This window comes from Vanacampus margaritifer, chromosome 15, assembly GCF_051991255.1.
Source record: "Vanacampus margaritifer isolate UIUO_Vmar chromosome 15, RoL_Vmar_1.0, whole genome shotgun sequence".
Lineage (NCBI taxonomy): Eukaryota > Metazoa > Chordata > Actinopteri > Syngnathiformes > Syngnathidae > Vanacampus > Vanacampus margaritifer.
Window position 1 is genome coordinate 18,912,182 of NC_135446.1, and position 22,740 is coordinate 18,934,921.

At 43.7% G+C, this 22,740-nt stretch overlaps 2 protein-coding genes across 6 annotated transcripts; one reads left to right on the plus strand and one right to left on the minus strand.

Moving 5' to 3' along the window:
* Window positions 1–144: 144 nt before the first annotated feature.
* Window positions 145–2,637, minus strand: ckap4 (cytoskeleton associated protein 4). The gene is made up of 2 exons (XM_077543833.1): window positions 2,092–2,637; window positions 145–1,497 (listed from the first exon to the last, which is right to left on the minus strand). The coding sequence occupies exons 1-2, from the start codon at window positions 2,563–2,565 to the stop codon at window positions 412–414; spliced, it is 1,560 nt and encodes a 519-aa protein (XP_077399959.1). The 5' UTR covers window positions 2,566–2,637; the 3' UTR covers window positions 145–411.
* On the plus strand, window positions 2,608–22,334 carry bltp3b (bridge-like lipid transfer protein family member 3B). 5 transcript variants are annotated; one of them, XM_077543826.1, is made up of 25 exons: window positions 2,608–2,973; window positions 3,590–3,922; window positions 7,091–7,253; window positions 7,336–7,374; window positions 7,455–7,546; window positions 7,608–7,797; window positions 9,014–9,154; window positions 9,227–9,394; window positions 9,465–9,645; window positions 9,720–9,803; window positions 11,005–11,160; window positions 11,478–11,590; window positions 11,652–11,793; window positions 12,718–12,911; window positions 12,981–13,679; window positions 13,743–14,308; window positions 15,598–15,681; window positions 15,889–16,037; window positions 16,268–16,416; window positions 16,495–16,645; window positions 18,058–18,093; window positions 20,675–20,925; window positions 21,118–21,220; window positions 21,283–21,413; window positions 21,483–22,334. In XM_077543826.1, the coding sequence occupies exons 2-25, from the start codon at window positions 3,879–3,881 to the stop codon at window positions 21,615–21,617; spliced, it is 4,161 nt and encodes a 1,386-aa protein (XP_077399952.1). In that variant the 5' UTR covers window positions 2,608–2,973; window positions 3,590–3,878; the 3' UTR covers window positions 21,618–22,334. The 5 variants fall into 5 exon arrangements, with proteins under 5 accessions (XP_077399952.1, XP_077399951.1, XP_077399957.1 ...); XM_077543825.1 differs by lacking the exon at window positions 2,608–2,973 and having other exon boundaries at window positions 3,035–3,922; XM_077543827.1 differs by lacking the exons at window positions 2,608–2,973; window positions 3,590–3,922 and adding an exon at window positions 5,720–5,847.
* The last annotated feature ends 406 nt before the right edge of the window (window positions 22,335–22,740 follow it).

Here is a 22,740-nt window from a genome sequence, read left to right on the forward strand (position 1 = left end):
GCTAGTAGGTAATGGTTTAATTAGAAGAAATGTAATTCCTAATTTACCTGTCATTTTTTTTTAGTTCTTGGTACTTGTGCTCTCTGGAATGAGAAGGTTGTTGTTGACTTGGTCATTTATAGTTTTACATGAAAACGTGACATATTGTGGTCAACAGGAGTGTTTTTATTGTAAAAAAACAAACAAAGAGTAAACGCAGAGTGCTCAACAAGAGCTTATTGCTTTTGATTAAAAAAAAACATCTTTGGCGTAGGAAGTATTTAAAAAAAAAAAAAGTAAATGTAACTAACAGTGCAGATCGAGTGTTGATTCACGGCTCAGCAGTCCAGCTCCTCCATCTTGTCTTGTCCTACCTGTGCATCTTTAAGTTACTAACAAAAAAAGTGTTTTGTTTTGTAATTTGTCGCGATGCTACTCTTGCGCCAGGCCGCCTTCGGACAACGCCGCCAGCGTCTGGGTGGCCTCCCCCAAGGCCGTCTGTATGGAGGCGATGGCCTGCTGCTGCGCCTCAAGCTTGGCGGCGTGCTCGGCGGCGCCCTCGGCGGCCAGCCTCTCCAGCTCCTCCACCCGCTGCGCCATGAGCGAGTCGGTGTGGGCCAGCGAGTCCTGCGCCACCCCCACGGCCGCCACGTCGGCCCGCAGCTCCTCCAGCTCCGACCCGGAGAGGGCCTTCCCGGACAGGGCGCTCTCCTGGGCGTCGTACTGGGAGAGGAGCGACTCCACCTTGGCGGTGACGGACTCGCCGGTCTCCTCCGAGGCTTTGAGGCGGGCTTCCATGTCGTCGGCTCGCTTCTCCGTCTGAGCGGCGACCTCGTTCAGCTTCCTCTCCACGTCGCGGACTCCCTCGGCCGCCTGCTCTAAGCCTCCCTCCAGGGAGGCGGTTCGGTCCCCGAGGACCTGGACTTCGGACTCGGCGTTGGACACGGAGAGCTTGAGACTTCCCACCTTGTCCTGCACCATCAACCTGAAGGACTCCACGTCCAAGGAGAGGGACACCACTTCCTGGCTACGCGTTCGGAGCTCCTCCCTCACGGAGTTGATCTGCTCCCGGATGGAATCGGCGGACGCGTCGGCGTCCTGCTTGGTCGTCCTGATCTCGGCCAACACTTCAACAATGGCGGACATCTCTTGCTTGACCATGGCGGGGTCTTCGATGCCGCCCAACTTGGCCTTGAGCTCGGCCAGCTGGCTTTGCGCCTCGCCCTGGGCGTCGGTGAACTCGGCCACGCTGGCGCGCACCGACTTGCTCACCTCCTCCAGCCGTTGTTCCACCGTCGTCTCCAGGGAGGAGAAGTCGCGCTCCCGGGCCTCCTTCACCTCGCTGATGCCCTCGGAGAGCTCCCGGAGGAGGTCGTTCTGGAGCTTCTGGAGGGCCTCCTCCACCCGTCGGGTCTCCTCCTCGCCCCGGGTCATCCGGGTCATGGCTCCTTCCAGCTCCGCACGGGTGGCGCCCAATGACGACTCCAGACTATCAACCGCGCCCTTCAGAGAAGCCACCTGGTGTTGGATAGTATCAAAATATTAAGGATGGCATGTTACAGTCTGGCACAGTATAGCGCCAACTACTGCCGAGGAGGACTTACTCGATGTCAGATTTATTTTTTTGCCTTAAATATCGGTATCGATGGCTGTTATTGGCTGCTTCTATTAATACCCGATACCTTAAAATATCGATATTAACAGTACTTGCCCAGCCCTACTCAAAATAACTTAAAAGTTCCTGGAACCTTTGGGGGATAGATCGTACATAAACAAAAGGCAATTGGACAGGTGGTGATGAAAGAAAATAGCTTATGTTGTTCTGGGAAGACTTTTATAAAAGATTTGAGTGTGTGTGTGGTTCGAGAGAGTTGATTGACTTGCCATGCATGTATGTAGTCTGCATTCAGTGTGACACTCCCCACCCCACCCCTACTCCTGGGGGTCATCCCGCCCCCCACCCTTGACCCCTCCTCAGTCCAAAAGTACAAAAACTACAGGAGCGGCTCCGTCACTTTTAACGCCACAATGCAGGGAACAATAAAAAAAAAAAAGTTGGGTGTAGTTAAGTTGATAAATGCCTGACTAATGACATACCACATCTCAACGAACCTGTTGAACGACGCTCTCCATTTTGACGCTGACCTCGGCGCTCTTTTGCGCACTTTCGGCGTGGTTTGCGCTCGTCTGCCGGATCTCCTCCACCACCTTCTGCAAGTGAAATGCGGCCAGGCCGGCGCCTCCGATCATCGCCGCGTAGAAGAGCGCAGAGAACAGAGTAGCCAGGCAACCGCCGCCGCCGCCGCTCTTCTTCCCGGAGGAGCGCGACGACCCCTGAGAGGCTGCGGAGCCGCTCACCCCGTTGCTTTTCTGGGGTTTCTCTTCCTTGTTGCTTCTCTGGGTTTTCTCTTCCTTGTTGCTTTTCTGGGGTTTCTCTTCCTTGTTGCTTTTCTGGGGTTTCTCCTCCTTGTTGCTTTTCTGGGGTTTCTCCTCCTTGTTGCTTTTCTGGGGTTTCTCTTCCTTGTGCAGCGCGGCTGCGGCGGCTTTCTCGGCCGCGTTGCTCTTCTGTCGGTTCTTTGCCGTCATGATCGCTGGAGGCGGACTGTGTGAAAGAACGAGCGTTGCCGTGCGGTTCCTTTTTGCAGTCGTGGATGGATGGATGGAGTTTTTGCTTTTTTTTTTTTACTCGGGGCTGCAGCAGCGTATCAGGGAACGAGTCGTGTCTTTCGGGTGGCTTTTGGGACGTCCCATGTTGGACTACTGCAGCCAAAAGTTGTGCAAAAGTGAGGGGGAAATACCAGGAATGATCAAATACTATTTTTTTTAATTGGCGGGTTTTGGTAGTTTTGCATTTATGTTTCATATTAGACTTTTAAACAATACTATTACTATCTGGGGGTGTGGTCTCGAAGCAAAACACCTCCCCTCATACGTGGCAACTGGCCTCCTGCCACAACCCTGAATGCCAGCTCACAAGTTTCTTAGGAACAAAAGGTACTTCTTATACACACTATAGCTAAAATTGGATTATTTCACCAATATATCATCACGATTCTGACTGGTCATACATAGTTTTCGCTCAGAGAAAAATCCTGTTTGAACATTGGTTTTTAACCTGGAGAAAATGCCACAGAATGCTTGTAAGGAAAAGAATGAAAAAGTTAGCAAAAAGTATAATGAAGTGAAAATTGCGGTGTAGTGAACAAAATGTTTGTACAGTTCTCGTGCTGTCCACTAGAGTACGCCAAAGTAACGTGTACATATACTCTACATTGCCAACCTTGGTTGGTCTTGAATCAAGTAAGGTTTAAAACAAGAATTTTACGAAAAATGGAGCCTGTGAAGATATGTGTTAATATGACACATTTAGGATGCTTATGGTTGCAAAAATTCTACATGAATCGAATACTTAATGAAGAGTCCAACGAGTGACATATTCATACACATTTATAAACATTTATTTAAGGCGGTTATTTTAAGTTATCTACAATTTTATGGATAATTTAACATATTTAAATACAAGAATAGACATGATTCCTCCAAACGCGACGTCACTTTTTCCGAGCATCGCTTGAATGCATCACGACTGCATGCCCTGCCCCGGTGACAGCAGACGCCGCTCGCCGCCATCCAGGTGCTCACCTCCGGGGAGCTCTTCTCCGGGCCCGCCCTGTCTTCGGAGCCCCTAACTGGATGAGGAGGAGTGCCACCACCGTGCTATGCTTTGTCTACGAGGGCTACCACCTCACGCCCCGAACCCCCTCCTCCTCTTGGCCGGAAGAATGAAGCGGGAGCACAGTCCAAAAATGAAGACGGACAAATTTTGAGTCGTCTGTGTCTTGCCCACCCAGCAAAGCAAGCAGCTACCCGGGGGCAAGTCTCCCAGACTTCGCGGCGCCATGGCGGGGCTCATCAAGAAGCAAATCTTGAAGCATCTCTCCAGGTCAGTGAGCTGTTGTTTGTCGTTGTGGCTCAGGGCGGCTTGTCGCGGCCGCCGTGTGGCGACTGTCAACCGGCCTTTTCCCTCCGGTGACCCTCGCTGTGTTCACGGAGCTAGCCGGGCTAAGCTAACAAGCTAGCGGGGCTAATCCCTCGCCAGGTTATGGCAGGTTGAACCGGTCGCCCTTCGGAGTGTGATTTATTCAAATAACAATCTCAGCCGTGACTTAAACGTGACCTACCACATCAAATATTCAACTTTTAATCGTTTTATATGTGATTGGGAACAAATGGAACTTATTCCAACGTGTAATTTGATATTACAGCAAAGGTGGTCATATATTGTTTACATGCCATAGATTAAATTTGCTATGTCATCTCGTTTCACCCTCTTATAACCTTATTCTGCCTTAGTGGTGTCATTTTAATTCAAAATATGTATCATTTTAGCACCAAAACACAATTTTCTTCTCGTGTTTGTTTTAACTACTGTAGCTTTTAGATGCCTGCATTATTTATCCCTTTCCAGGGTTTCCTCAAGGGCTTCTTCAATGGTTGAGATCCTGTGACGTCACCCATTGTCTCTCCTCCCCCCCCCCCCCACCATCCACCTGCTGCCAATCTTACTAACCTCTTTCTGACTAACCATCTATTTATGCAAATAAGGGAACTAGGTTTGTACAGGAAGTGGCGATGTCACCCTTGCACACGCCTGTTGGCGCCCCATCGACCCGATTGGTCGCAGGAGGTCGTGTCGAACTATCCCCGTGTTTACTGACTGAGGTTGTGTTGTGGGTGTCAACATGGGCACAAACATCCCTGCGAGACTTCACTGACAACCACATGACATAATATAGTACTCTATGTACTCAAATGGTGGCCTGCACAAATCGACACCGTTCCATTATTAACTGTCGTCTAGCACTTAAATAAATCAACACCCTACCCCAAATAGACGCCTCATTTACCGCTTTGTGGCTGTAATTGCTGTTACTACAGCATATGATTGACGTCTCAAAGTGCAACATTCATTGATGATGGGGTTTAAATTGATATTGCGACTTATGCAAGAAAGCTAAATTGTATTTATTCTAAAATGAAAACACTCAATGTTTAAAAGCGCCAATGTTGAACAATAGATATACTTGGTGTGTCCTCCATTTTGTGTTTTACCTTCTTTTTTTTTTTTTGGGATCATCCATTTCAAGTTTTTCTCGAGGTGAAACCCTCCATTGTTATTGCCCGCACTACTGGTGGGATGACTATTAAGGCATGAATCATGGGCGACGGTGGGTGCGCTTGAGTTACTCGGTGGTGTGCGTGCGTGCGTGAGAGCGATATTTGGCAGGATGGAGCTTTCTGCATCGTGCTCACCTTCACGCCATCTTCAGGAATGATTCATTGATCTTTATTGGCAATGCTGCATACTCTGGCAACAATATCATATAATATATATAAAAATATATTATATTTTAAATATATAAATATATTTTTTTCTTGTAATATTTACATTTTTTCCACCCCTCAAAAATGACAGCATAGTTCTCATGACATTTTGACTTTATTCTCTTAAAGTAGCAATTTGCAAATGGAAAATGTCTATATTATTAAAATTTTCCAACTAATATTCTCATCAAATTTTGTGTGGTTTTTTTCTTTTCTTTTTTCTAGTTAAGTTGTGACTGGACGACTTTATTTGACATAATTGTCCAAGTGTGTTTTTGTGTGTGTAGCCAGTGTGCAGGTGACCTCTGCTAAATAATTTACGGAATTGGAGAGGAATGTGACGCTGCTTGTAGGAGGAGGAGAAGGAGGAGGCGCGGCCACAAAGAAACTCCTGCATTGTTTTTAGTGCCTCGCACCCGCTGCACTTTTTTCCTTGTGAAAATCCTTTCCAATGTTTTTTCGACCTTCCTTCCACTTACCAGGGTGAGAAGCACAGAGGACATTTTAGTTTGTTTGCTCAAAGCAAAGAGCAAACCTGCAGTGGACACACATGGAGAGAGAAAAAAAAAAGACCTTGATGGACTTCGTGCAAACATTGAAAGTGCGAGTGACTTTGTGGTCCAAAATGCTAATAAAGGGCTTTAACTTTAAGCTAATGAGGGAGCAGAGAAGCTGAAAAGAAGTTGGTCCGATTGTGTTTTGCGCAATTCTTATTTTTAGACAAACCATAATCTATATTATTACTAATATATTCTCATAAGGTTGTGGGTTCACCTAAAGTTACAAGGGGGGGAGGGGGAAGTGAAATTTGTTTCTCATTAGAGCAAGAAACTCTCGTCCTATTGAGAAACGTAGCGGTAGCTCATTTAACTTTCTCGTTGGGATCATGAGAAAGTTTTGCGTTGGAACGAGAAGGTTTCTTGTTTGAATGAGGAAGTTTTCTTGTCCTAATGAGAAAAACAATTTCAATGTCACTTTAGGGACACAGTAAGATTGTGATATTTTTTCACGCTAAATTAAAACTTAAATGTTGTAGAAAAAGGCCTCTTTTTTTTTTTTTTTGCTCAAAAATGTTCTTTCTTGGAAAATTAAGACTTGTAATATTAGCGCTTTATTCTCATTAAATTTAAAAAAAATTCTCTTAAAATTGACAATAATGCTTGTTTAAATAGGATTTTTTTGCCACCTCATAAAGTTGAGTTTTTTTTTTTCCTGAAATGATGACTGCTTTTGCAAAATTTCGGCTTAATTTTTGTTAATATTTCTCATAGAAGTGCGATTTTTTTATTCTCCAAAATTCAGAACTTTACTATTGCAAAACTCCAATTATGTTCTGGTAAATTTATTGTCTTATATCATAGTAAAATTTCCTTTCTCGTTAAATTCTAACTTAATTCTTGTACAAATGTGACCTTTTATTGTTTGTAATATTATCAATTGAAAATGCATGTTTTTTTTCCTCACAAAATTATGACCATGCTTATATATATAAAAAAAAATAATTCTTATTATTAATTCTCATAAAATATTAAATTTTCCTTCATTATTGTATTTTTCTAATTACAAAATAAATAAAAAATATTCCTGTAAAATTAGGATGTTTTATTATCATAAATAAATTTTAATAATAAATAAATAATAATAAATGTATTTTGTCAAATAATGACTTTAATAATAATAATGATAATAATAATAATAATGACTTTTTCCTGTTGTGTGTCGCCAGGTTCGCCAAGAACCTGTCGCCGGACAAGATCAACTTGAGCACACTGAAGGGCGAGGGCCAGCTCACCAACTTGGAGCTGGATGAGGAGGTTCTGCAGAGCCTGCTGGACCTTCCCACCTGGCTGGCCATCAACCGCGTGTGCTGCAACAAGGCCGCCATCCGCGTACGGCGACGGACCTTTTCAATTTGAAGTTATAAATCACGCGCTACTTTACCTCGTTATCATTGTGTCATTCTTTCGGTAGATCCCGTGGACCAAGTTGAAGACTCACCCAATTTCCTTGGTAACTTGATCACTGGTCATCCAACAATTTGGGGAAAGTCACAGAGATGATTTTTTATTTTTTTTTTGTTGCTCTTTCAGACGCTTGATAAAGTGGAAATGGAAATGAGCACCTGCGATGAACCCCGTCCCCCTAACGGCCCCTCCCCCATAGCGACGGCATCGGGTCAGAGGTGAGCTTAATAAAAAAATCACCTCAAGTAGATTATGCTTGACGAGTTTGTGCGTTTGTAGTGAGTACGGCTTTGCGGAGAAGGTGGTGGAGGGCATGTCGCTGTCCATCAACTCCATCGTGATCCGCATCAGCGCCAAGGCCTTCAACGCGTCCTTTGAGCTCTCCCAGCTGCAAGTGTACAGCGTCAACCATAGCTGGAGTGTCAGCAACCTGCGCGACACACGCATTCAGGACCCTCAGCGGGGGGAGGTACGCAAAAGCACGCATTTCCACAAAAGCTTTTTTTCAGGATGGCTCTATTTGCTGGACTCGACTTGGCCACTGCATGGCATAACATTTTTTCAATTCTGTTCTTATATAATTGAGATTTTTCCAAGCCAAATTGTCATTTTATTACTGTAAAAAATATTACTTTATTCTAAAAAAATTATAATCTGGCTTTAAAAAAATATATATTACCACTTTATTCCTTTAAAATAGGCTTCTTTTCCCACAGTTACATTATTTTTGTAAAAGTGTGATTTTTTTCTGTCACGAAATTCTAGCTTTATTTTTCCAAGCCAAATTGCCATTTTATTACCGTAAAAAATATTACTTTATTCTAAAAAAATTATAATCTGGCTTTAAAAAAATATATATTAACACTTTATTCCTTTAAAACAGGCTTCTTTACCCACAGTTACGACATTATTTTTGTAAAAGTGTGATTTTTTTCTGTCACGAAATTCTAGCTTTATCTTGTAATTATATGCTTTTTTAAAAAAAAAATCCTATTTCTTCATTGTTTACACTTTTTTTTACTCATTCACTCCCAGCCATTTTCACTGAAGCAAACCCCTTCGCTCCCAGCTGTTTTATGTCTGATTTTTTATTTTAATTAAAAAAATAAATACGTTTTTTTTTTTGTGTGATTAATCGTGAGTTAACTATGGCAGTCATGCGATTAATTACAATTAAAAAATGTAATCGTTTGACGCCCCTAATTTTTAATAATCTTTCTTTTTCTTTTTATTAGGGGCATCAGGCGATTCATTTTTATTAATTGTAATTAATCACATGACTTCACTAGTTAACTCAAAATGAATCACAAATTTTATATCTGTTCTAAATGTACAATACATTTTTTTCTAGGTTTTCATACTCTTGTTAACAAAAGTGGGAAAAAAATGTGAAACTAATAGAATTAGTTACAATGATTTTTTTGACGTCTACAGACGTCAATGGCAGTGAATGAGTTAAGAAGGAATTTTTTTAATTTGTATAAAAAAAATCTATAAATGCTAATTTTTTTGTTGTTGCATATGTTACGCATCTTTTTAATTGAGAAATTTAGACTTATAAATGATGACATTTTAAAATTGTAACATCATGACATATATATTTAAAATCAGACTTTTTTTTCCTTACGTTATCACTACTTTATTCTCTAAAATCATTTTCTTAGTCTCTCTTCTTTGTGTTCCAGCTCCTGTCGTTCAAGGAGATCAGCTGGCAGATGATCCGCATCGAGGCCGATGCCATCCAGAGCGCCGAGCACGACATGCTGAGCGCGCCCATCCGCCTCATCACCAACCAGTCCAAAATCCGAGTCACGCTCAAGCGACGCGTAAGACGCACCACACGTCGCCCATTTTCTTTGACCTTGAGTTAGGACAACCGTCCCCTCTCTCCGGTCCAGATGAAAGACTGCAACGTGGTGGCCTCCAAGCTGGTTCTGATCCTGGACGACCTGCTGTGGGTGCTGACCGACTCGCAGCTCAAAGCCATGGTGCAGTACGCCAAGTCCCTCAGCGAGGCCATGGAGAAGTCGGCGCAGCAGAGGAAGAGCCTGGCCACCGAGGACCAGGTGAACACCGGCAACTGGGCCGCTCGACCCCGCCCACGGAGATTAATTTACCCTCATCTTCGCCGGGCAGGCGTCATCCGGGCCGCCCTCGACCCAGCAGGTGCGCACGCAGCAGACGGCGGCGACGGCCGACCAGAGCGCCACCATGGCCAAGCTGTTCAGCGACCACGACGTGTGCGAGACGTCGCATCACCTGCAGATCACGCACCTGGACCTGCACATCTGCGACGACATCCACGCCGCGGGCAAAGGTGGCGGAAAATCGGACGCCCATACGTTCTTTGTCATTGCTTTCATAAAACGGATTTTTGTGTTTTCTTTGCAGTGATCAACAAGAGGATGACGGGTGGAGCCATGCAGTTGTCCTTCAGCTCCATCACACTGGACTACTACCCTTTCCACAGGGCAGGTGGGCAAGCCTCTTTTACTTCTTCAAGCTTATTCTCAGCAAATTTGGACTTTTTTTCTTCTTCATTTTTTTAAAAAGACATTCATTCTTTTTCCTATATTACCACTTACAATTGGAAATTATTTTCTCACTAAAACTTTATTTACCTAAAATGAAAACTTTTTTTCCCGATTTGTTTTCTTAAATAGCATTTTCTAGCAATTTTTAAAAAGTCAAATTAGGACTTTATATTATAAAAATATAACTTTTTTGGTGCTTTTTTGACTTTATTCTCATAAAATTAAAAACTTTTTTTCCCTTTTTTACTCATTTGCTCCCAAAAACGTATAAATATGTTCTATTTTAAAAGTGTCCTAAGGATGTATTTATATGTTTTATGTTTTTTTTATGCTAAAGCATACAGAAGGCTTTGACGCAGCCTCTCAACTGTAGAGAACGGTTGAAGCAATAGTAGTTATTGCAAAAACGGCCAGCAGGTGGCAGAAGAGTATAAGAGATCAACCAGGGACATGTTGCAAAAAGCTCTTTCCCCCACAGTTCTAAACAGATTTGTGAATAAGGAGGAAACTTAGCTATATTCTAATGCTAATTGCTCCAAAACGGAAACAGATCGAAATTTACTTTTTTCCTGATGAAAGAAGAGACTCTTATCTTTCTTTTGGTAGGTTCCATGTTTTTATAGCAATAGAACACAATATTCCGCGGGCCTTGCAAAATCTGCCAAAATACAGTAAAACAGCCGGGAGCGAAGGGGATTGCTTCAGTGAAAATGGCTGCAAATTAATAAGTTAAGTTACCATTTTATACTTATTTTAAACTTATTGTTTAAATTGTGGAAATTATTACTTCATTTTCCTAAAATTAGGACTTAAAAAAAAAAAAAGATCTTTGGGCTTTATGCTCATAAAATGTTTTATGTTTTCTCACATTATTACTACCATAGTCTAATAAAAAATAGACTCTCAAAATTACTCTTGACGCCTTATTCTATTCTGAAATACATAAAGGGTTTCCCCCAGAAAACCTGCTAAGCCTGGTGGTCAAGGATGACCTGGGATCAAAATTCTGCTTGGGAAAAAAAACAAAAAAAAACAAAATAAAAAAATAATGCCTTTTCCTTGGCGTATTCGGACTATATTCTGGTTAAAGTGTGACTTTTTTTGTTCCTCAATTCAATCTTGTGTCTTGCTACGTCTCCCAGGCGACAGCTGCAAACATTGGATGCACTTCACCGAGGCCACTAAAACCCGGGACGGTTGGGCTCGGAGCCTCCTGGACGAGTTCAAGTCCAACGTGGAGATGCTGAAGAGTGCGGTGCGAGGCCAGCAGGGCGTGGCGCCCGCGCACAGCTCACCTGGTAAACGCACTTGGATCGCTAATCAGCGCCATGGTCATCGCGCGCGCACACACACGCACACACGCAGTGGGTTTTCTGTCCCCAGTGTCCATTAGGGACGATGTGTATTGGCCAATTGGGCTTAGTGTGGCAGATGGACCCCCGGTAGAGCGGAGCCCACACGCCCAGTGCTGCTGGTGCCTTGAGCCAGGTACCACGGTGTGTGTGTGCGCACGCTTCGGTGCGGTGATGCGCACCTCGCGCGAGGCTCAGCCGACTCCCCTCGGTTGCCCCTTCGGTAGCGCTCTTCTCATTTTTGTGTCCCGGGTTCTCTGAAGGGAAGATCAGCACGTCCTCCACCTCGTCCTTCGGCCCTCCTCCTCAAAGCCCCAAGACGCAACTCATGTCCAGCTCGGTGGTCCTCAGGATGGCCGACTTCAGCATCTACCAGGTTGGCTTTCGGCCCAAAGTGTGATTCGGCGTTCCCGCTAACTTCCGTTTGGGCTTGGCAGGTGTCCACGGCGGACCAGCGTCGCTCCAGCCCCAAGACCATGATCTCCTGCAACAAGAAGTCCTTGTACCTTCCTCCTGAGATGCCGGCTGTCCACGTGGAGTTCACTGAGTACTACTTTCCAGATGGAAAAGACTATCCCAGTAAGTCCACATGTTTTTATCATGTTGTTTAATTATAGTTCATGCTTTAAAACACGTCATAAGTACCCACCGACGAGAGCTGCAGATTGGCTAACAGGTTAGCCACTTAGCTGCCAGCCACTGCTACACTCTTTTGCTGACACTCATCAGGTGAGACGCCACTCGGGCTGGCTGGCGATACTAATTAATTGAATCAATTCCATTGATATTTTTTTTCTGATTCGATTCAAAATAAATCCAATATCCATTAATATGTGTATAAGTGTTACACAAACAATGAAATCAGCCAGGGTGAGATGAAAATAGTATTTAATCATTGTAAATTGCACGATTCTGAATTGTCAAGTTTTTCTTAAATGTAAGAAAATACTTTGAAATTACAGTAAACATTACATTTCAAGAAAACAGCAAGAAACAACAACAAAAAGACATTTAGGCCTTTATAAATCTTTTGTTCTCATGAATTTATGAGAAAAAGATTTATTAAAATAATCTATTCATGGCTATGAAAAGGAAAATAGATTCGATATTGATCCCACCCAAATCTGACGCATTCAAAAGCATTTTATTCACAAGGTAAAAAAAATGAAACAAAAAACTGAATGCTAAGCAAACCGCTTATTTTATGTGTGTGAATATGTGCATATTTATTGATATTAAACATGAAACATCAAAAGCTTCAATTTTTCTTTTTAGGAGATATCATGAACAGTTGCTTTTCATTTTAGGTAATGAACTTACTGCAAACTATTTATCATGCTATGAAAACACAAATGATGGCATTTATTGCTTTATCTTCTACATAGAGAGCCTTGTGGGAGCCTTTTAAATGCCACCGTCACTTTGTCTGTACAATGAATTTGATGAATTACACGGACTAGTAAGCCGAGCACAAATTGTTGTTATTGACCGGCACCCTGGCAGTCCCGTGCCCGAACCTGTACGCGCAGCTCAACGCACTGCAGCTGGTCCTGGACCCCCGCAGCCTGGTGTGGCTCAACCTGTTCGCTCTGGACCTGCGGCAGAGTCTGGAGCAGTTCATGGAGATCTACAAGCTCAACGACTCGCAGAAGCCTGACGAGCACGTGGACGTCAAAGTGGACGGCCTCATGCTGAAGGTACAAAAAAAAACAAAAAAAAACGCACAAACTAAGATGGGCTGTCGGCTCATCTTTGTGTCCTTGTAGCTGGTGATCCCTGCCGACCGGGACCCCTCGTGCCCGCCCAACATTCCCCGCTCCGTCTCGGTGCAGACGTCGGAGATGGTGGCCACCAACACCCGCCACCCGGCCAACTGCACCCGCGCCCACCTGGAAGCGCTCCTGCAGGCCTTCCAGGGGGAAGCCTTCTTCTCGCCCTCTCACGTCTCCTTCCCGCGCTCGTCCTCCTCTCTGCCCCTCCTCCACCCCGTTTTCCGCTACCACGCCCACGAGCAGGACACCCGCCTGCACGACATCTACCGGGGCCTGGTGGCGCCCACCATGGCGGCCGACGCCCTGAAAATGCCGGCCGCCGCCGACTTCTGGGCGCTGCATTTTGCGCAGTTCTGGGTGGACTATGAGGGCAAAGGTCGGCCGCAGCCCTTCGTGGACGCCTTCCCGCTCACCGTGTGGGCCTGCCAGCCCGCTAAGCTCCTCCAGCACCAGGAGAAGCTGAGAGGACTGTCCCGGAGCGCCTCCGCTGAATCCGCCGGGCGCGTGCAGAGGAAGCGGCTGCTCAAGGAGTTCTACAGCTCGGACGGCGCGCCCACGCCGTCGCACAGTCCGTCCAACGGACTCTATAAACCGCAATCCTTGGACAGTTTGCCTTCTTCTCCTTTGACGCCTTCTGGCAAAGATGCCGACGTCCACGTGCTGGTGCACGTTCACAAGCATTTAAGTGCTCAGGTAAGCTCGCCTGGTCTTCCTGCCTGACAATTCTGCGTTCCTCAAGGTTTTCTGTCTTTCCAGGTGAGCCACCAGCAGTACGTGTTCCTGATGCGTCTCCAGCGCAGCATCAAGGCCCTGCAGCAAACCCTGCAGCAGGACCTGGAGGACATGGGAGGGATGCGCAAGGCTCCGTCCCAGCGTCCCGCCGACCACCGGCCCTTCACCGCCATCTTGGGCCTCCTGCTCAAGAGCGCCGAGGTCTCCCTCCTGCTCAAGCCCGTGGCCCGGACGGAAGGCCCGGGTTCTCCTCTCGGGTCCGAGCTGTCCCCCTCAGAGAGCAGAGGAACCCTGGAGACGGGCGGCGAGGGAGAGGGGAAAGGGAGCCGCACCGTGGACCAAATGTTGTGCGGCAATGCGCCTCAGGGCCCCGACCCGCTCGTCCCCACCAGCACGATGGCGTCAAATCACCAGTCCTCACACGAGGAGAGGACTTCTTCCGCTAAGAATGCTGGGAGGTGGAGTTCCGGCGAAGCTGGGGAGCTTGTGTCCGAGGTTTTCGCCAGCGACGACGAAACCAAGTTTCAGGCAGGTGAGCCGCCTTGTGAGGACAAAGCTGCGGCCGCCAAGACGCCCCAGTCCACATCCAGGTATTTGGTAACTCCTAAGAATCTCCGAGTTTGAATTCTTCTGCTTAGCTTCCGCCATTCCAAGCATATAGGACAGTGGTTCTTAACCTTGTTGGGGGTACTAAACCCCACCAGCATTCACCGAACCCTTCTTTATTGAAAACTAAAATGTAATTATTTTTTTCCCCCTCCAAATTCCAAAATGGAATCGACAAAATGAGCAGGGAGAGTAGCCTTTTCATCGAATCTGGCTCTCTTCACCTTGAATTCAGAAGCGCTTTTAAAGAACCACCAACCCAAGGGCAACAGATACAATGAAAACAAAGAGGCCCTAGAAGTGTACCCTGTGGAACACCATACCTATACCTTATTGCACAAATTCGTCCACCCACTTGCTTTTTTCGCTTGACATAGTTTTAGTATGTGAGGGATTTACAATAATAAAGAAATCATGTGACGTACCATCACAACAGTCACAAGGCGACTACCGAGTGCACCAAATTCCCTGAAGCCAATGATAACATCACTAATCATAGGACACAGGTGTGTGCCATGACCTCTGAACCCCTCGGGTTCGATCAAGTTAAGAACCACTGATACAGGACATCTATGACTTCAACCAATCATACATAATACCCGTGCCAAGGTTAGAATAGTTCAAGATGTATTTATTTATTTTTTTTAATATTTTATTTATTAATTTTTTTCCTTAACATAATTTCTCAAATCATATTTCCCCATCAAAATGAATGGAAATCCTGATGAATCAGTCAAAATTGGCGCAAAAAAAAAACTGCCATTTTTTTTTTGGTGCCAATATTTACTACATTGCAACATAACACATGTAAAAAATAAAAATAAAAACTTTTTACAATTTTAAGCAGATTTTTCTTGTTATAAAGTTGCAAATAGTAAAGAACAACGCATTGTGAAACGGTGAAGTGTTCCGCCTGTAATTCGAATTAAAGCCCCAAAAAGTTACTTCATTCATTAGAATTTGCAAACATTAATCAGTTATTGGAATTTTATCCTGCCAAATATCAGAATTGGGACCCAAAAAAAAATCCTAATATCGAGTTGTAGTATTCTTGGCTATAATAACCTTGGCTGTTGCTTCAACATTTTCCATCTCTAAAAACCAAGCGTGTGTTTCAGTCTCTCTTCCTTCGCCGCACTTCTGCCGTCTTTCCTCATTTCGTCCTCGCACCGGCGACATTTCTTAACTTCCTTTTTGGCCTCCTCGCTTTTTGACTCTGGCAAGGTGTGTGTTTGCGTGTGTGTGTGTGTGTGTGTGTTCTCTCTCTACCAAGGAAAGGAAGTTTGTCTGTCGTTTCCGATCTCCTCAGCTCTTCATCTACCAGCAGATCCACTTCCCTTTATTCCATGTCCAACATGTAAGACCCAAATGGATCTGTGACTATCTTAGTCGTGCTAATAATTCATTCATTAATTGTCCGTGTGTTTGTGCGTGCGTGCGTGTGTGTCCTTGGACTCCTACATAAAAGCTTATATTTGCATGTTTGCATGCTTCTCGTCACGCACGAACACCGACGCTCATTACGTGAAGGTGCGTGTCCAACAAATGCGTTTGTGTGCCGCAGCGGGCGTCTGATGCGCGACCGCTCGCAGTCCAGTTTCTCCGTGTCCTACAAGAACATGAAGAAGAGTCCGTCCTTGCAGTCGCTGGACAACATCTCCATTGACAGCTACCTGCTGGAGGACGGCGACACCTACAGCCTGCTGGAGAGAGGTGCACACACGATGTCCCATTTGGAATCATGAAGGGAAAAAAATAATCAGTTTGACACTTCATTTAATCATTCTATAAATTAGAGATGATACTAAAGGCAAAAAAATTGAATCTGACAGCATGTCCTCCTCGGCAGTACTGATGCTTTTGCATTAGCCCACCAGGTGGCAGTGTTGCCCAACACTTAACCCTCAAAACAAATCGCCGCTCTTCTTATTTCCCATCCACAGATGACATGTCCATCTCAGGGTTCAAGGCCACCCCCGACAGCGCCGCCGAGGGCGCCACCCCCGCGCCGGTCCCGGAGCAGGAAGGAGGCGTGTCCCCCGACACGGTCAGCGCCGCCTCGCAAAGCATCGACGAGCCTTCCAAGGACACCGTAAGACTTTCGGACATGTCCGCTTGACTCTGGATATGTGCGCCAGGTTTGATTTTGCGTTTGCCTGTGTTTGCGCAGGTGTCTGTTCTGGTACTGAAGGTCCACTCGGTGTGCGTGGGCATGGAGGCGGTGGGCGAGAGCACCGGCGTGGCTCTGGAGGTGGACAAAGTCACACCTGTCCAGCTGGGCAACGTCAGTCTGCGGCAGTACCTCAGCAGCCGCAGCCTGGGTGAGCATCACCAACTGATACACTTTTTTTTTTTTTCCCCCGTTTTATTAAAGGCGGGGTGTGAAATTTTGCCAGCCACAGCCTCGAAGCACACTCACACACTAACACAGTGATTCCCAACCAGTTATGTGCCCCGGGTCCAAAAGTCATTCATTTACGACTATGGCGTTGTTTACCTATCTATGCTGGCGACCTGTTTTGACAAACAGCACAATGAAATGTTTTTCTACCGGATGGCAGAAGGTGCAGTTCACATTTGCTGTATCTACCGGTAACGTGGGCTAAAATTCAGTCATGCAATAAAGACAGGAAAAAATGAATTAATTAATTAATAAACATCATAAGTGGCTCTCATTTAAGCGAATGGTGCTCTTGTGAAAAGTTTCAATATTGATAATAAATATTATTTTTTAGAGTTCAGGAGACTCCGGCTGGTTGCGAGTGTACGACCGAAATTTTTTTCAAGTCGTGTTGACACGTGGCTCACTGTTTTACTTCTGAAGTCGCAGGCAACGCCGCCATTTTGCATCTTACGTCCTTCAGCGGAAGCGAACTCTTAAAAGTGACAGTAAGCGGACCAACGTGAGGCGGCTTTCGATATCGGTCTAATTTTGCAATATCGCGCCGATACAAATGACGCCGTTTTTTTTTCTCCCAATATCGGTCCGATATTCATCAATAGTTAGCGTGCATCCCTATTTTTGGGGGGAATAAATTGACTCAAATCATCCCTCTCCATTAAAATAAATACATGCCATTAATCCATTCCAGCCTCTCAAAAAAAAAGCAACAAAAATATTTGTAATGACATTTTAACTCATTCAAACTCAAAAAACATATAAATATTTTTTAATACTTTGAAACCGATAGAAATATATATATTTTTTTCCTGATGAAAGAAGAGACCCTAATGTTTCTTTTGGTAGGTTCCATATTTGATAGCGATAGAACACAATATTCCGTGGACCTTGCAAAATCAGTCAAAATACAGTTAAATCAGCCGGGAGCGAAGGGGGTTGCTTCAGTGAAAATGGCTGGGAGTCAATGAGTTAAATAAATAAGAAAAATAGTACTGTTTATTTCACTTAATTAAAAAAAAACAAAGTAATGACATAATTAAATATCATGTTAATAATTAATAAATGTTTTGCTTCATTTGAATGCCCATTCTTATGGGTCCTAACGGTGTGCATGCCTTAACCACATGGGGGCAGTATAATACCAACAGATTCATACAAAAAAAAAGTTTCACAACTGACCCATTTGTTCTTTGCCGATGATAAAGAATCACCTGTGAGTATTTTTATACCGTCTATGTTTCCAATGTAAAAGATGTGCCTTGGCGCAATACGGGTTGGGAAACACTGCACTAACACACACGCTAACACGCCTTGGTCGTATTTACCCCACAGGTATGGTGAGTTCAATGCCGGCTCAGAGCAGCCCAGGTAACTTTTGTTGCCTCCAATTTTAGTGTGCATGCTCATGTGTGTTTACGTGCGTGTGTGTGTGTGTGTGACACTCCAGTCGCCCTTTGCTTCAGCCGGCGGAGGTCACGTGCGCCAAAATGCCGCCCTGTTCCGTCCCCGCGGGCTCGATCGTGCGCCTTTTAAGAGTGACGGTAATCGACGGAGCGCTCCCATTATATGCGGCATTAAGCGCGCAACCTTAAGAAAAGCGCGCGTGCGGTCGGAATGAAGTGCAGATGGCGAATCTTCCCTCGTCTTCCTCGCTGCCTGACTGACTCACCCTCCCTCTCTCACTTCACTCACCCCCGCCACCCCCCGACCCCGCCTCTCCCCTCATCTCGCCACTGCAGCAGCAGACTTTGCAGTTTCAGTCCAGTGATTCCTGCCGATGAGAGAAAAGCCTCTCGCTGCTTCCAGCTATCTCGCTCACCCCACCAACGACCCCCCCACCCCCCCCTTTCTTTTGGGCCCGCTGTTGCTGTGTTATTAACCCCGACATCACATGATGACTTCTCTCTCTCTCAGAGCATTCATGTAGCCTCTTGCATGCAGAGATCCTGCAAAACTGCCGCACTTTTACACACATTTTGCAATCAGATAATTGGATTTGTGACATATAAAAAAAACAAAAACACAATTAGGGTTAAGTTGAAGGCGTGGCTTTTTTTTTTTACATGGCGTTTGACATTCACATCATGAACTATATCATCTTTTCTCCAGATTTCGACTTTTACATATGGAGGACCAAAACTGCCAAAATTAAAAATAAATAAATAAAGAAATAAATGACTAAAAGTGAAAATAAAAACTAATATAAAAAAATATATAATTACAAAATTGGCTTTTTTTACATGGCGTTCGACATTCACGTCATGAACTGTATCATCTTTTCTCCAGATTTCGACTTTTACATATGGAGGACCAAAACTGCCAAAAATTAAGAATAAATAAATGACTAAAAGTGAAAATAAAATCTGATATAAAAAAAATATAATTAAAAAATTGGCTTTCTTTAACATGGCGTTCGACATTCAAATCATGAACTGCATCATCTTTTCTCCAGATTTCGACTTTTACATATGGAGGACCAAAACTGATAAAATTAAAAAATAAATAAATTACTAAATAAATAAATAAATGACTAAAAGTGAAAATAAAAACTGATATGAAAAAAATAGAATTAAAAAATTGGCTTTTTTTACATGGCGTTCGACATTCACATCATGAACTGCATCGTCTTTTCTCCAGATTTCGACTTTTACATATGGAGGACCAAAACTGCCAAAATTAAAAAATAAATGAATAAATAAAGAAATAAATGACTAAAAGTGAAAATAAAAACTGATATAAAAAAAATATAATTAAAAAATTGGCTTTTTTTTACATGGCGTTCGACATTCACATCCTGAACTGCATAATCTTTTCTCCAGATTTCGACTTTTACATATGGAGGACCAAAACTGCCAAAAATTAAGAATAAATAAATGACTAAAAGTGAAAATAAAAACTGATATTAAAAAAATAATAATTAAAAAATTGGCTTTTTTTTACATGCCGTTCGACATTCACATCATGAACTACATCATCTTTTCTCCAGATTTCGACTTTTACATATGGAGGACCAAAACTGCCAAAATTAAAAATAAATAAATAAATAAATAAATGACTAAAAGTGAAAATAAAAACTGATCTAAAAAAAATATAATTAAAAAATTGGCTTTTTTTTTACATGGCGTTCGACATTCACATCATGAACTGCATCATCTTTTCTCCAGATTTCGACTCATCTACATATGGAGGACCAAAATTAAAAATAAATAGATAACTAAATAAAGAAATAAAAGACTAAAAGTGAAAATAAAAACTGATATTAAAAAAAATATAATTAAAAAATTGGCTTTTTTTTTTACATGGCGTTCGACATTCACATCATGAACTGCACCATCTTTTCTCCAGATTTCGACTTTTACATATGGAGGACCAAAACTGCCAAAATTAAAAATAAATAAATAAATAAATGACTAAAAGTGAAAATAAAAACTGATATATAAAAAATATAATTAAAAAATTGGCTTTTTTTTTTACATGCGTTCGACATTCACATCATGAACTGCGCCATCTTTTCTCCAGATTTCGACTTTTACATATGGCGGACCAAAACTGCCAAAATTAAAAAAAGAAATATATTACTAAATAAAGAAATAAATGACTAAAAGTGAAAATAAAAACTGATATAAAAAAAATATAATTAAAAAATTACACAGAAAAATGAATATAAATGGAAATAACAATAAATAAACAGGAAGTCCGCCATTTTGATTTACTTTGGAATTTGTCACCATTATTTTGAGCCTTATATTCCCCACTAACCCTGCGGGATTATGCAAAATCGTACCCTATTTTTCTTCTTTGTTTTAACTTGAACTTTTTTCTTAACATTTCAGACAAAACGTCTTCTTTGTCTTCAATCCTCTTTTTCCTATAGAAGCGCCTGCAACCAATGCTGCCGTTCAGTAAACGATCCAACAATGTTTCTGTTGCCCACGTCTTCTCCTTACAGCCCCGGCCGAGGTGCTGTCACCATCCACGGGAGCCCCGGAGGTGCGGGCCCGACTGGAGAGCGGGCCCCGCGCCGCCGCCCACTCGCCGCTGGCCGAGCGCAACGGCTTCCTGCAGCTGCGTCTGAACGGCTACCGGGCCAGCCTGCTGATGTCCACGCTGCGCAACTTGGCCCACTTCCTGGAGGAAGACACGGAGTCACAGGTGCTGCCCATGGAAATCAGCGTACAGAACATGCACATACATTTGAAGGTGAGTGGTGGGAAATTAAATAAACGTTTTACATATTTTACTAATGTTCCAAATACCAAATGCTCTCAATTTGAAAATTGTGTTCCTGTCACCAACGTCCAACATGAAACACTAATGCCACCCAGTGGCAGAAACCTACTCAACTTTTTTTTAACCGTCTAACTTACTTACAGTATGTTTTTTTTCCTGCAGGACGACGGCCAGCGTGACACCCCGTCCGACTCGGAGCCCATCACGCTGCACGTGGACAACCTGGTCATCCACCGACGGGATGACGGCTCCTTTTCTGTCGGAGGTGAGACACCCGCACATTAGGTTTGGATAAAGACGACTGTGCTCACGTCCTCCCGCTCACAGTGGACTCCAAGGCCAAACGCTCGTCGCCGGCGTCGTCGGACGGCGCCTTGAGTCCCGTCACCGAGGTCAACATGGCGGACGCCGCGCAGACCCACGCCGTGAGCGCCGCCAGCCCGTCACACCACGAACAAGTGAGTAAACATTGCATAAGCATGGTGGGTGTTTTACACGCACACGTTATAAAACGACCTCACCCGCAGATGCTGATGGAGGAGAACGAATGCCTGAAAGTGGAATTGTCCCGGGCCAAAATGGCGCTGGCCGAGGTTCAGATGGAGAGGGACTCGCTGATGCACCAAATCAACAGCCTCAAGGTCACCAACACCAGCAGCTAGCTGCTCGCGACGTGGAGACCCCCCCCCCCCCCCCCCGTCCCTCCCTAACTTAATAATTCCTTCATGAAGCAATGCAGAGATTCAAGAAAATTACTTTTTTTTTTTTTTTTTTACAGCGAAATGATGTGTGTGTCGCGATGTGGACTTGGACAATTACATCAAATCTTCTTCGTGAATGTTACTGAGGAATGTCGCCGGGAAAAGATCAATTTTGCACATCATGCTCTTATTTGTGTGCGTGTTTGTCCGATTAGAATGCGGGAACTCTTTTGTACAAAGGTCTGAACGGTTTCACAGTGTTGAATGTGCGCGTGTCGGTGAGAGAACAAGCATTTCATTCTCCGGATAAGATGAGGTTTTATGGGTTGGGCCGCTTCCCAGCTATTTTTCTAAGAAAAATGTACAGCGTGTACGTCCGCTCAGTTTTGCTTCATTGGTCTTTTTGTGCGTCTTTCTGCGCGGTTGGCCGCCATCTTGATTGAACTGTGCAAAAGGGAGGCTTATTTTCATGTCATAATTTGTCTTTCAAAGCTGCTGAAATGCCTATTAAACAATTTACACACACACAAAATCTAATATGAAGATGAAGAAAACGTATCCTCTGAGATGACGTGACTTTTTATTTTGGCAGTAAGCCTATTCATAACTTCCCTTAACTGTTTTAGTTTTCAATTGTTGTTGTTGTTTTGTAATTAAATAGACTTTTTAATTTGAGAATTGTTTATCTATCTAATTTAATCTAACATATCGAAGCGTGTGGCTGGTCATCATTCCATGGTCGAGAGTAAATTTGAAGGTTCAGAATGTGTTTCACCAACATTTTATTTTGAAGTGTCGAACAAATGGATGCATCGCATCCTCCTGTCTTCCACGCCCTGACTGTAAATAAAGCGTTCGCGTGAAGGGCAGGAAGTAACCGAGTATGCTTTCAAAATAAGACGAGAACAATTCGTAGGCCCATACAGATTGTTGCATTCTTGTAGAAGAAAAATATTGTCATTTGAGTTATTTAACTAAAAAATTTAATCCGCCAGAAAAACGCTTCAGTTAAAGCTAGAATACAGTATAAAATTGTTGAAATACTGGCAAATCATTACGGATAGCCTGTTGGCTAACTAGCTAG